General features: G+C 44.9%; 1 protein-coding gene across 1 annotated transcript in view; it reads left to right on the top strand.

Moving 5' to 3' along the window:
- The window catches only part of CCDC149 (coiled-coil domain containing 149), a 96,778-nt gene extending 90,079 nt beyond the window's left edge, over positions 1 to 6,699 (top strand). Inside the window, 2 exon segments of the mRNA XM_032632671.1 lie at positions 6,058 to 6,446; positions 6,449 to 6,699. Of these exon segments, the coding sequence (XP_032488562.1) occupies positions 6,058 to 6,446; positions 6,449 to 6,493 (434 nt within the window). The 3' untranslated portion in view covers positions 6,494 to 6,699.
- Positions 6,700 to 13,631: the final 6,932 nt, after the last annotated feature.

Below are 13,631 nucleotides of genomic sequence, written 5' to 3'. Positions count from 1 at the left end.
GCCAGCATCCAGTTTCCCCATGGAGATCCGAAGCACTCTGTCTGATGTGGCCTGCTGAGCCCCCCGGCAGGCCCAAGCCTGCTAACCTGACATGGAGTCTGAGCCTGGCTTGATTTTCAGAAGGGTAGCGTAAGTAATGGCCTGATTCAAAATGATAGCTTTCAGAGTTCCTTCATTAGCTCTCATTGTTCCAACCCTGTCCTTCGCCAGCACAGGTGGCAACAAGGAAGCATTTATGTAACTGCTGTCAGTGTCTGGGATGCCCTCATCATGGCTGCATCTCTGATTAATTCCAACTGAAAGCAGCTCACACTCAGGAGGACAAAGCCCATCAGAGACCAGTTAACAAAAGAAGATGAATGTGCCCTTCGGGCCAATGTTAGGGGGGAGGGAACACATTTTTAGAAGACCAGCAATCCTTTCTACAAAGAGCTACTGTTTTTTTCTTTTAGAGAAAATATTTTTTCTCTCTGCACTATTTGTGTCCTAATGCATTTGTATCAGTTGATTGCCTCATCATTATTGATATGTATATTGTTATTAATAAGTATTAATGATACTAATTCTGTTTGCTAAAGCAGCACGGAATAATTACTATTTGGGGGGTAATAATATTTTTCAATTCTGAGCCAATTCAGAAATCTTTCTTTTATGGAAATGGCAAGGCCTTCCCTGGTGGCGCAGTGGTTGAGAGTCCGCCTGCCGACGCAGGGGACACGGGTTCGTGCCCCAGTCCGGGAAGATCCCACATGCTGCGGAGCGGCTGGGCCCGTGAGCCATGGCCGCTGAGCCTGCGCATCTGGAGCCTGTGCTCCATGACGGGAGAGGCCACAACAGTAAGAGGCCCACGTACCGCAAAAAAAAAAAAAAAAAAAAAAAAAAAAAAAGAAATGGCAATGCTATGTGTCTGTTCTCAAAGGAGAAATAAAACTCCCACAGCTTGAGCGTCAACATTCCAGAATCACAGAGTTAAAGGAAGATTCTGCTCCCACAGCAAATAACCAGAGGTCCTCCTTATTAGCTCAAGAGTTGTGGTCTTTTCAGTAACTTTTCTTTGTCTTCTGATCACTACTTGAGTGTACTTTTTAGATATCTTTTGGATAAACAAAAGCGAGAAGAGGATTGGCAAATCCTGCTGTTGAACCATAAGCCAGTCTCAGAGCCTGGTCTCTATATGTTTATGGTCCTGAGACTCTGAACATCTAGGCTTTCTTGGAAAAAAAAAAAAAAAAAATCCACAATAGGACCAGACAAGAGAATTACAGCCATGTCCATCCCCTTATTGTGACTGTGCCTTGACCTATAATGATGACAGCAGTGTGGCCCCCGTTCCCCTCACCACCCAAAAATTGAAAAGTTCTCCCTGGTAATCTCAGAGGTTTGCCATTTTGAAAAAGATTCATACATTTGGATGTGAGCGGAATGTCATCTAAAAAAATGGCACAAGGCAAAGGACCGGCGAACCAAAAGGCCCCAGTGTAATTTAGACCACCCTCCCTTAGATGTAAATTAAGGTAGAGAAGATTAACCTGACCTACAGTAAAAACAGCGCAAATGGTTTAGGGGTTAGGTTGTTATGGATAAGGTTAATTAATTTTTCAGGGGCACCAGAATATACTATTAAGTGTCCTGGAAGAAGTAATTTCATTAGAGTAATTTCCAGAAGGAGTTTATTCATCTCACGTTGGTGAAAAATTTAGCCGCAGAAAGGACCATAATTTACTCCTTTTGACTAAAGCTTCTTGCACTATGCTGGAAACTGGCTCATTTTGACTCCGTGTTTCCCCGTGTCTCCTGTATAACCACTATAACATTTTTTCATTTGTTAGTATGAAAATTATGTGATTGCTTCCCTGAGCTACCACAGATGTAGCTAAATGATTGTGTGAGTTAGAAATCTTTTTTTCTCAAAGTGCCATTTGAGGAACTTTTAGCAACCTGAACCTGGAACAAAGAAATCCAAGGACTGCTTTCATTTATTTATGGATGGTATTGAAATATATGTACTAACATATTCATTTATTCATGCATTCATGTATATGTCTATAGATTCAAACATTTAATAAGCTATTTACTGAGCCCCCCTTTACTGGCAAAGGTAAAAAATTAATCAGGTAAGATTTTATACTTCAGGTGCGTTTTATAAGCTAATTATACATAAGTAACAATTTAAGGGTTAAAAAAGTTAAAAGTATGAAGTTCCCTTGGAGGTTCAGACACAACCTTGTGGGGATTAGGGCAGTGGAAGGATTTAATCAAACAGGCTTCACGGCGGAGGTAGAGGTGGGGCTCACTCTTGAAGCTGGTCATCTTGACGCATCAAGGAATGATGGTCACGGAGGCATCAACCATGTAAGCAAAGACGCAGAGGGCAGGGCTGGGTGCCATGAAGGGTTCGGTCTGGCTGGAGTATAAGGACACGAGGAGAAGAGTTGGCATGGCAGGTAAATGGATGTTGGGTCACTGAAGGTCTTGAATGTCAGGAGAAGCTAGGGCTTTGTTCTCAGGGTGGTGGCGGCCTTTGGAGGTTTGAGAGCTGGGGAAAGGCATAGTCATATTTGTGTTTCAGCTCTAGTGTTTCTCACACTGTCACGTGCAGCCACATCGCCTGCGATCTTACTAAAATGCAGATTCTGAACCAGTAGGTCTGGGATAGGATACTGCATGTCTAACAAACTGCCAGGTGATGCCACTGCTGCTGGTCCACGGACCCCACTTTTAGTAGCAAAGCCTTAGGGAAGGTTCCTCTCCTGATAGTTGCATTACAGCAGGAGGAGCTGGGGAGCACAGGAACCTATTAGGAACTAACGTACGTTATCCTGGCTGAACAGATCTGAAGAGTTACTTTTTTAAAAATCAAGGCTTGCTTTAGTCACTCATTTATATATTCATGAATTTCATTTAAGCTCAAGTAATGGTCTCATTTTCAGGTACAATACTTACTGAAGTCAATGAGCTCTTAGGAGAGTAATACATAGTGGTCCATGACTAAATACAGGCTTTAGAGTATATACAAGATTTGGTCGAATGTCTGTCCCTGGGAAATTTCTATGGTCATTAAAAGGACTTAAGAGAAGGAAAATGGCTTCTTTTGAATGTGAGAAGCAAATCTGTATCAGAACTAGAGGCTTGGGGTGTGGGGACAGCAGTCAAGGTCTGCCTTGACTTCTGAGAACCACAGGGTCTAGTGTTGAACACACATGTCTGGGTGCCAAGAGCTCACTCCCCAAGTGCTTCCCAAGCATGCAGAGCCTCTTTTGCTTGTTAGGTCCGGAAGGGCCATCAGAGAGTCCTGCCCCTCATTTTGTATCTGAAAAAAAGAAGGCCATGCTACCAGAAAACTACTAGTGCTAATCAGTGAATTTGGTAGAGTACCAGGATGCAAAATTAGTGCACAGAAATCTCTTGCATTCCTATACACTAATGATGAAAAATCTGAAAGAGAAATTAAGGCAACACTCCCATTTGCCACTGCAACAAAAAGAATAAAATACCTAGGAATAAACCTACCTACGGAGACAAAAGACCTGTATGCAGAAACCTATAAGACACTGATGAAAGTAATTAAAGATGACACAAACAGATGGAGAGATATACTATGTTCTTGGATTGGAAGACTCAACATTGTGAAAATGACTCTACTACCCAAAGCAATCTACGTATTCAATGCAATCTCTATCAAACTACCAATGGCATTTTTCACAGAACTAGAACAAAAAATTTCAAAATTTGTACGGAAACACAAAAGACCCCAAATAGCCAAAGCAATCTTGAGAAAGAAAAATGGAGCGGGAGGAATCAGGCTCCCAGACTTCGGACTATACTGCAAAGCTACAGTAATCAAGACAGTATGGTACTGGCACAAAAGCAGAAACACAGATCAATGGAACAGGATAGAAAGCCCAGAGATAAACCCACACACATATGGTTACCTTATCTTTGACAAAGGAGGCAAGAGAATACAATGGAGAAATGACAGCCTCTTCAATAAGTGATGCTGGGAAAACTGGACAGCTACATGTAAAAGAATGAAATTAGAACACTTCCTAACACCATACACAAAAATAAACTCAAAATGGATTAAAGACCTAAATGTAAGGCCAGATACTATAAAACTCTTAGAGGAAAACATAGGCAGAACACTCTATGACATAAATCACAGCAAGATCCTTTTTGACCCACCACCTAGAGAAATGGAAATAAAAACAAAAATAAACAAATGGGACCTAATGAAACTTAAAATCTTTTGCACAGCAAAGGAAACCATAAACAAGATGAAAAGACAACCCTCAGAATGGGAGAAAATATTTGCAAACGAAGCAACTGACAAAGGATTAATCTTCAAGATATACAAGCAGCTCATGCAGCTCAATATCAAAAAACAAACAACCCAATCCAAAAACGGGCAGAAGACCTGAATAGACATTTCTCCATAGAAGATATACAGATTGCCAATAAACACATGAAAAGATGCTCAACATCACTAATCACTAGAGAATGCAAATCAAAACTACAATGAGTATCATCTCACACCAGTCAGAATGGCCATCATCAAAAAATCTACAAACAATAAATGCTGGAGAGGGTGTGGAGAAAAGGGAACCCTCTTGCACTGTTGGTGGGAATGTAAATTGATACAGCCACTATGGAGAACAGTATGGAGGGTCCTTAAAAGACTACAAATAGAACTACCATACGACCCAGCAATCCCACTACTGGGCACATACCCTGAGAAAACCATAATTCAAAAAGAGTCCTGTACCACAGTGTTCATTGAAGCTCTGTTTACAATAGCCAGAACATGGAAGCAACCTAAGTGTCCATCAACAGATGAATGGATAAAGAAGACGTGGCACATACATACAATGGAATATTACTCAGCCATAAAAAGAAACAAGATTGAGTTATTTGTAGTGAGGTGGATGGACCTAGAGTCTGTCATACAGAGTGAAGTAAGTCAGAAAGAGAAAAACAAATACTGTATGCTAACACATATATATGGAATCTAAAAAAAATCAAAGGGTTCTGATGAACCTAAGGGCAGGACAGGAATAAAGGCACAGATGTAGAGAATGGACTTGAGGACACGGGGAGGGGGAAGGGTAAGCTGGGACAAAGTGAGAGAATGGCACTGACATATATACACTACCAAGTGTAAAATCGATAGCTAGTGGGAAGCAGCTGCATAGCACAGGGAGATCAGCTCGGTGCTTTGCGACCACCTAGAGTGGTGGGATAGGGAGGGTGGCAGGGAGACGCAAGAGGGAGGGGATATGGGGATATATGTACACGTATAGCTGATTCACTTTGTTATACAGCAGAAACTAACACAACAATGTAAAACAAGTATACTGCAATAAAGATGTTAAAAAAAAAAAAAAGAAGAAGGCCAAACAGGTCATCCTGACCACAAAGCAAGCAAATAGGAAAATGGGGGCTGGATGCTGGCTCTCAGGGCCCCATGCTCTCTCCCATCCCCCTCCAGTTGCAGCTAGAGAATTTCTGTTGTACAGGTTTAGAAAGAACAGTTTAGAGAGGCGGGGTAGGTAGCTTGAAGTTGCTTTTGCATACAGCACTTTATTGAAAGTGAGAAAGCACAAGTGGTCTGCATCAAAGAATGAGGTGCTGATGGAGATGGGGGTGGAGGTGCTCAATCCCTCCCTAACTCTCCTTCTGTTTCCCACACAGAGAGCAGCGAGAACCTCTTTTCATTACTAAAGACCCCCAGATCTTCCCCGAGCTACAGAACCTACAAACCCTTTGTCCTCAGGTTAAATATTTCATGGGCACAAGGAACCACCATCAGAGAGCGAAGCAGGCGATAACCAGGTGCCTGGAAAGGAGGGGTTACCGACATGGCCCACGTGATCCCTTTCCCTCCATTAATGACACAGGAATCAACAGAGTGGCTGTTTTCTTTTTTGTGGGCCCTGTGTTCCCTTCAGCAGGATTTTCTGTGTCGGAGGCCTGGCAGCAGTGGGCCCGAGGTTGGGAGGAGAGGGGAAGTAAGGGCTGACTTCCAGCCAGAGGTTTGATGCTGTTCCTGGTCTGTTTCAGGGGAGGCTCAGAAGCAAGAACGAGATGAAAGTCGTGCCGCTGCCGAGGCGTTGACAGTGCGGGAGGATGCTGGGAGGCCCGCCGTTAGCTCCCCAGCAAATCAGAGCCACAGGAACCAACGCAAGCACTTTCATCCCTCATTACCGCAGCTACCTTCTGAGGAAGAAGAAGTAAACAGGCTTGGAAGGGAAATCGTGAAACTGGCAGAGGAGCAGGCAGCTGCCAAACCAGAAGGGGTCACAAGAGAGAGTCCCGTGGAGAGTCGGAGGGACGAGATGGGGCCATCCCCGCCGGGCCTGGCCGCCAAGGGGTCGTGCCCCAAACCTTGCCCGGACTCTGCTGAGTCCAGCCAGCCTGCAGCAGAAGCTCCCACCCTGGAAGATGGCAAGGAGAGACCCCCGAGAGTGGAGGTAGAAGGAACACCATGAAAACTTGAAGGGGAACGAGGTCAGGCATGACGACACATTGAAGGCACCTGGGTCGGTAAAGGATTAAGCATCAGAACAGCTCACCGAAGTCACTTTCTCCTAAAACACCTCCAAGTCTGCAAGTGAAAAAGGACACACAGCTCCTGGTGCAAACTGTGAATACCCTGACGATGCCAGCACAGTTCGATTTATTAAACGCGGGTCCTCAAGCTTCTCAGTGTCGTCTCTTTCTGCGGAAGCTGCACGCTGTGAACATGGCCAGGCACGGAATCGTGTCAGCCATATGGCTGGTTTTCGACATCCATCTTTCTGTCAGCACTTGTTTTATTAGAGATAAGATGTTTTTCTATTTGCAGTTAAAGTTGTCGATCAGAATTATGGGAAGGGCTTGAAATGGATGGGGTTTTTAATCAGATCCCGGTCTTTGTAATGATTAGGAGGCTGTAGAGTACGGTGTAATTAAGCACAATGGGTCCAGAGGGCCCCCGGCTCCTCTCCATCACGTCAGGGCCCGGTAGGACCTCCCAGCGTGGGTGTTCTTGGCATCCTGCCCGCAGAGCTGTCTGTAGTGGCACCGACTGGCAGGCGGAAAGGGGCTTAAGTGGGCTCAGAAGGTTAGGCTTCCGGTCTGAAATCCACAGCCCCTGTTGAGACCTGTCTGCTGACTACTAGAGCTGAATTTTCCAGCCTGTAATTCTAGAGGATTAATCGACCTGGAGTGACTGGAGAGGGCAGGACAGGGGGGAGTGGGGCGGGCCGTGGATACGCAGGGAGGATGGGGGGGGGACTCCAGTGGTGTTTTGATGTTTTGTTTCTGAGATGAGATGAGAGCCAGAACCTGGGAATACTGGTTCTCTCCCTTCATCCCAGGCTACATATAGGGTTTTATGGTTTTATGGTCCTGTAGGGTTGGGGCAAGATATAGCTGCTTAGGGGCCAACCCACAATCCCCCCACCACCCGAAACCTCTAGCATCACTCCTCCAACAGAAGGCTGCGGCTGCTTCCCCCTGTGCTGCCGGCTGCTGGGGTTTTAAAGACAGAGCTCGTGGCCCTAGAGTGGAAAGAAAGGGAAAAACAAAGTAACTCATTACAGCCTTTGTGATGATGGGGAGGGGAGGGGGCTAGGGAACCAAGTTCAAGCTCCAAGAGTGGGAAAGCGGAGAGTGGTCACCCCCACCTGCTTCTTTCCTTGGGGATAAAATTAACTTTTCTAGGCGGCATCTGGCGCTGCAGCACTTGAAGCCTCATCAAATGACAGACCTTTCTTTGTGCTGAACGCAGTTCATTTCTCCAGGAAGACCTAAAACTAGATCCCAAAGCTCAGAACGTCCCTGAGAACCAGAATGACTCCTTTGAGAGACTCTCCTGCAGGGAAAAGAGAAGTTCCCAAGGTGGGAGAGGTAGAAAATTCATCAAGTCATCCTAGAAATCAGAGGTTTAGACCAGGCTTGGGATCCCAGGTGTGAATCCTGCATGCATGTGGGTGGCCAGCCGCCCGCCCCCCCTCCCCGCCCCCAAAACTTCCCTGCCACATTTATCTCCTGACATCACTCTGCCAGCTGGGTGGGATCCATCAGACTTTGCATGCCTTGCTCTGAAGGAGGGCAAGGTGCAGACCAGAGGGTCCCATCCTCTGCCAAATGCACCCTGGGTGGACCTCCAGCTGCTTTCTTCCCACTCACCTGAGTTCACCCTCATCACCTAGAGGGATGCAGGCACGCCTGAGTCAGAGCACTGTGGCTCCCGGTGAGCAGGACACGACATCTACCCCTGCCCGTCAGGCCCTAATGCCCCATTTATCCCTCTGTGCTCCAGCCTCTCCCCCTTCCCAGACTCATCCCCTTACCTTTCCCTCCACGGAGGTCGCTTCTGCGGCTGCAAAGCTTGCCCAGGCCAGCAGCCACAGAAATCATTTTCCTGCTGCACCAGGCCTAAACTCTCTGCAAATGTTTAACACTACTGCATAGGACGCCAAAGCCACCAAAGGAAAACACAGCCAGATTTAATACAATGATAATAAAAAGAAAAATCTCTCCCCACGGAAGCCTTGGTTTTGACACACAATTGGCCAGGTGCATGTCTTTAGGGCCCATTTATCACCTTCTGGAAAGCAGGGCTTATAATAAACTCCTACACATTCCATCATGGGCAAGAAAACTGCCATGAGTCCCAGAGTATGGGGTTCAGGGCAGGGGGTCATAGGGAGCGATAGCATAAGCTCTGTGTATCCAATCAGCCTGTGTAGGGGGGTGGGTCCTGTGTTATTAGATGGAATTGGAGCCAATGAGATGATCCTGTCATATTTGTCATCTTGACATTGCCCTGTACATACATGTGACACTGTCCCACCTCTGCTATCCCAACTCAACATGGTTCTTCTGTTCCACAGTCATTAAAAAGAGTTTCAGCAATTACTTATGGTTGTCTTTTGTCTTTTTAAGAGTCATTGTGAAAATGTATTGCATTCTGTGCCCTACTCCACCAGATAACCCTGCATCAGTTGGGGTACTCTCAGCTACAGTTCACACTTGAAGAAACTTAAACAATAAGGAAATGAATTATATTTCATAACAAGAACTTAAGAAGTAGGGAATGCCAGGCAGGGCTGGTTCATTCAAGAAAGTTATCAAGGATCTGAGTTTCTGTCTTCCTGCTTTGCCTGCCTCGGTGTCATCTACTCCCTCATGATAACAAGATGGCTGCAACAGCTCCAGCCATCACCTGTTCTCACATCTGTGTCCAAAGGCAGAAGGAAGTTTCTGTGTGTGTGCGTGTGTGTATGTGTGTGTGTGTGTTTTAAGAGCAGGTAACCCAGTTCTTGTCACATTTCATTGGTCAAAATTGTCACATGCCTATATGACCATGTTAAATGTCCATGTCTCAAACAGTCCTTAGCAAGGAAGATGAAATTACTCTGATGGGCTTAGGTTCATCAAGATTATCCTCTGAATTGGGGAGGAGCCTTGTCCCTGGACATGTAGACTCTAAAAGGGTGAACACTAAAACAAAATCAGATCTTGGGAAGTGTAGCAGAGCGGGGGATAGATTTGAGTAGGCCACCAATAGCATTGTCTCTGAACCCCACATGTCTGTTCTTGTTTCATTTTTTCTTTTAAAAGCCAGAATATTGCATTACTGATGAGTGTGGCGTTGAGGGAGGGGTGGTTGTTATTTGTTTGTTTGTTAAGAAAAATGCCATCTCATCTCTCCCATTCCCTGACTTCTTTATTACCTGTCCTATTTTGCAGCTGAAACGTTCCCACCTTTGTTTACCTCTTCAAGTGTATCTGTCCTTCCATTATTTTTCCAGCTCAGTTGCCAGCAGAATGCTGAACAGTCTGGATAAATGAAACCGAGCTGACAGGTCTCTTAATGAAAGCTTGTTTGCACACTGCATTTCTTGTGATCGCTCTGTACCTGGGAGCCTTTAGGTGTGGATTTTTACATATGAGTGTTTGTCATTCTTTTAATTAAGGCCTGTGGAAATGGATTGGTTTTTGTAAACCAGACATTTCTCATCCCTAACTCCTCTTTCCATGCCTCCTCTGCACCTTCCTCTCCCCCTCCCCTTTTCTCCTTCTCCTGGAACAGCCTCTGTCGTTAGGAGGCCCCCGATGGCATTCAGCTCAATCCCTGCTGGAACCTGCTCCTAGTTGGCAGTCTTAAGGAAGCGAAATTCATTTTCCCATCATTTTTCCTCTTTCTGTGCCCTCACTCCCAGACACACACCACCATCATGACTTGAAGCTCTAAAAAACGAGTTCTAGTATCAGTCATTCATGTGTTGGAGTGAATTTGGGGATGTGTTATTCCTTCTGGGAGCATTTGCACCCCAGCTCACCATCTGAATTGTTCCAAATGGACGTCCAATCTTCTCTCTAAAGAATTTCGAAGACCAGCTACTTGCTCATTGGGGTTACCTTTCCTGTCTCTTTCAAATCACAGCATGCCTTTGCCACTCTTGGTTTCCTCTAAAACCTGTGGCTCTCTCCTGGCTGGATTGTTTCCTGTAGCCCTGTGACTTGATACCTTATTTCTCTTTGAAGAAGGTCTCTATCTGAGTCCCTTCCATCTCTGCCCCTCTGCTTTCATTTTGGAAGCCTCCATTTGGAGCAATCTTCCTCCTTAATAATACTGAGGGTACCTTCATATGGCTCAGTTAAGATGTCAAAAAGCCAAAGGATTCCCCTCAACTCACTGCATTAATATATTCCTTGTTCTCCAGATGTCTTTCTGAACAGAGAAAAATTTGTACATTCTACAGATGCAATAGAGAACGAGGCAGTGAATCTAATTAGGAATAAGCAGAAAAATAAGAAGGACCCATCTCGCGATATTATAGTTGTTCACAGAAACCAAACCAAACCAAACAAGTTGATACAGCCTGAAGGTAATTGAAAACGATAGATATAGGTGTGTCGCCTTACATTTCATTAACACCTCTTTACCAAATGAGGATTTCTTTTTCGGATTCTTAGGGAAAGTTTGCATAATACTGACAAGTATGATTTTCTGGAATCTGTATGAGCCCTGGAATATATTTTGGGATCTTGGCAAAGGCCAGGGATAGCCTATTAAATTTAAAACAACGGACTTAAAAAAAAAAAAAAAAAAAGCAGATCAACTGCTGTTTTGTAATTTGATTTAAACAAAGTAACTTCTGTTCAGTTGTAGACCTTGATTTAGTGGATCTTTGATCATGTGTCATGACTGTATCCTTTTTGTTACCTGAAATTAAAATGTAATTATCCTGATGTCGGTGATTAATCACCGGTAGTATTTACATTGTCCTCCTCCCACCCTCGCCGAAGGCCGAGGCTAGGCTGAGCATAGCTTTTAGCATATTGCAGCAACTTATCAGTTGCAATCCGTCCCTAAAATTTTTAGATCATATGCTAGTCGTGAAAAATATGGAGCATGTAAAGATTTTATGCATTCAGTCAAAAACGCCAGATCTAAAATCAGTTAATTTCCTGCCATCTTTCAAGTTGACCAAAGCACTCACTGATTTGCTCTATTTTCTTACGTTTTTAGTATTTCTGTATATACACGCACTGAAAAGCCCCACTTGGAAGAAAAATTCACTGCAATTCGGAGAAAAAGCTTATCCTAAACATCTAAAGATAGCGTTTCTAATTATTGTCGACATTGTGTTTAAACTGTGCAAACTGGAGCATTATTCTCACTTTACCAGCTGCGTCTAGGTAGAGTCATTACATCAAACGCTTCTAATTTTACAAAAAGAAATCAAAACAAGTGTGTGTTTAAGTCTCAGTGACAAACGCAAACCCTGTGAGTCAAATAGGCAAACTGATTAGCAAGCTGGCTGGGAAGTCAAAACAGCAAATATAAGAAGATTAACAAAATAGATCTGTAAGAGGAGAGGAGTAAAAATAGCCTCCAGGGGCCAAATGGGGTCCTGTGGGCGGGTCTGGTGGCACACATCCGGTTCTGTGCAGGAACCAGATGCCTGCCCTTACGGGCACCAGTCTTTCCTTCATCTTGGCCCCTCCCCCCAAGAGTTGGGATCACAGAATTCATCTCAGCTGGCCTCTTAATGGATGCCGAAATCCTTCTTCCAAACCGAAGAGGTAGCAGCCTTGCCTTTACTTGAATCCTTCTAGTGACACGACACTCACTACCTTTCAAGGTCGTCCAATCCATGACTAGGTAGCTATTTTTGACCTTAGCCATTCATTAGCTCCTTAGGCCTTCACGCTATGCCATACACCTCTCATGAGTAACTCTTGATTTAATCTTCACAACAGTCCAATGCGATAGTCTTCTTTTACAGATGAGACAGCTCAGGCCCAGAGAGGTGAAGTGACTTGCCCAGGTCACACAGCTTATAAGTGTGGCTGAGCTGAGGTTCCAAACAGGCCTTTCTACCTCAGCCTAAACTTTCAGCCCCTGTGCTATATACATTCCTGGCCCTTACAGTGAACTGTAACTTGCCCCTCTATTATTTCCTCTCTTTGTTTCTTGGCTCTGGAGCCCCATAAAATAGTTTATCAATCCCATTCCCATGAATGGACACGACAGAAATGAAGCAGATCTGCGAGGGTATTTCTTCAGTCTGTGGGGGGTCAAGGGTAGTGAAGAGAGAAACTAAAAACAGAAGCTGCTGTGGTCTGAACGTTTGTGTTCCCCCCAAAATTCATATGTTGAAATCCTAAACCCCAAATATGATGGTATTAGAAGGTGAGACCTTTGGTAGGGGGTCCCAAGGTCATGAAGGGGGACCCCTCATGAGTGAGGTTGCTGCCTTAAAAAAGGCTTGAAAGAGATCCCTCACCCCTTCTACCACGTGATAACACTGCAAAGAGGTATGGGCTATGAGTCCCAAAGAGGGCTCTCACTGACGATGCTGGCACCCTGATCTTGGACTCCCAGTCTCCAGAACTGTGAGATAAATTTCTATTGTTTATGAGCTACCCAGTCTCCAGTATTTTGTGACAGCAGCCTTCTGAACAGACCAAGACGGAAGACAAGCAATGAGAAGCACCAGCCCCCTTCTGAAAACGAAATGCAAACTTCCCTTGATGATCCTGAATTAACCTATAATCTGGGCGGCAGAGTCGAAGACGGGGTGTTGACTTTTTATTCCTGTCCATCGTGTGTTTCTATGTAATTGCTGCCTTGTTTTCACAACTTTTAATTGCGGGGGTAGGCAAATGCCTCTATGTGAAATCAGGATATTTAAAGACTCAGTCTGCTAATTCCCTTTTCAGTGCCGACCCGTACATTTCAAATTAATATTTCAAGCCATTACTGAACCAAACTTGGTACCGCTCGCCTGACATGCGGTAAAGCCAATCTACTGACACTGCCTCGTGGTGAGGGAAAGTACAGTGTTTATTGCAAGGCACCCAACGTGGGACCAAGCAAGGAGAACGGGCCCAGAAGACCCAAAGGCCCTGATAGCTTTCAGGGAAGGGTTAAAGGCAAGGTGAGGGAGAGGGTCACAGGGTGCACGATCAGCTCGTGGACATCCTTCCGGTTGGTTGGTGATGAGGACAGGGTGATGTTTCAGGAATCTCAGTCATCAACCTTCCGGTTCCAACCGGTCTGGGGTCTACGTGCTGGTGGTCAGCGTGCTGTTAACTTCTTCCACCTGGTGAGGGTTTTAGTATCTGCAAAACAG

The sequence above is a fragment of the Phocoena sinus genome, chromosome 5, assembly GCF_008692025.1.
Source record: "Phocoena sinus isolate mPhoSin1 chromosome 5, mPhoSin1.pri, whole genome shotgun sequence".
NCBI classification, from domain to species: domain Eukaryota; kingdom Metazoa; phylum Chordata; class Mammalia; order Artiodactyla; family Phocoenidae; genus Phocoena; species Phocoena sinus.
The sequence above is the reverse complement of the archived record's forward strand: the minus strand, read 5'-3'. Positions and strand labels throughout refer to the sequence as shown.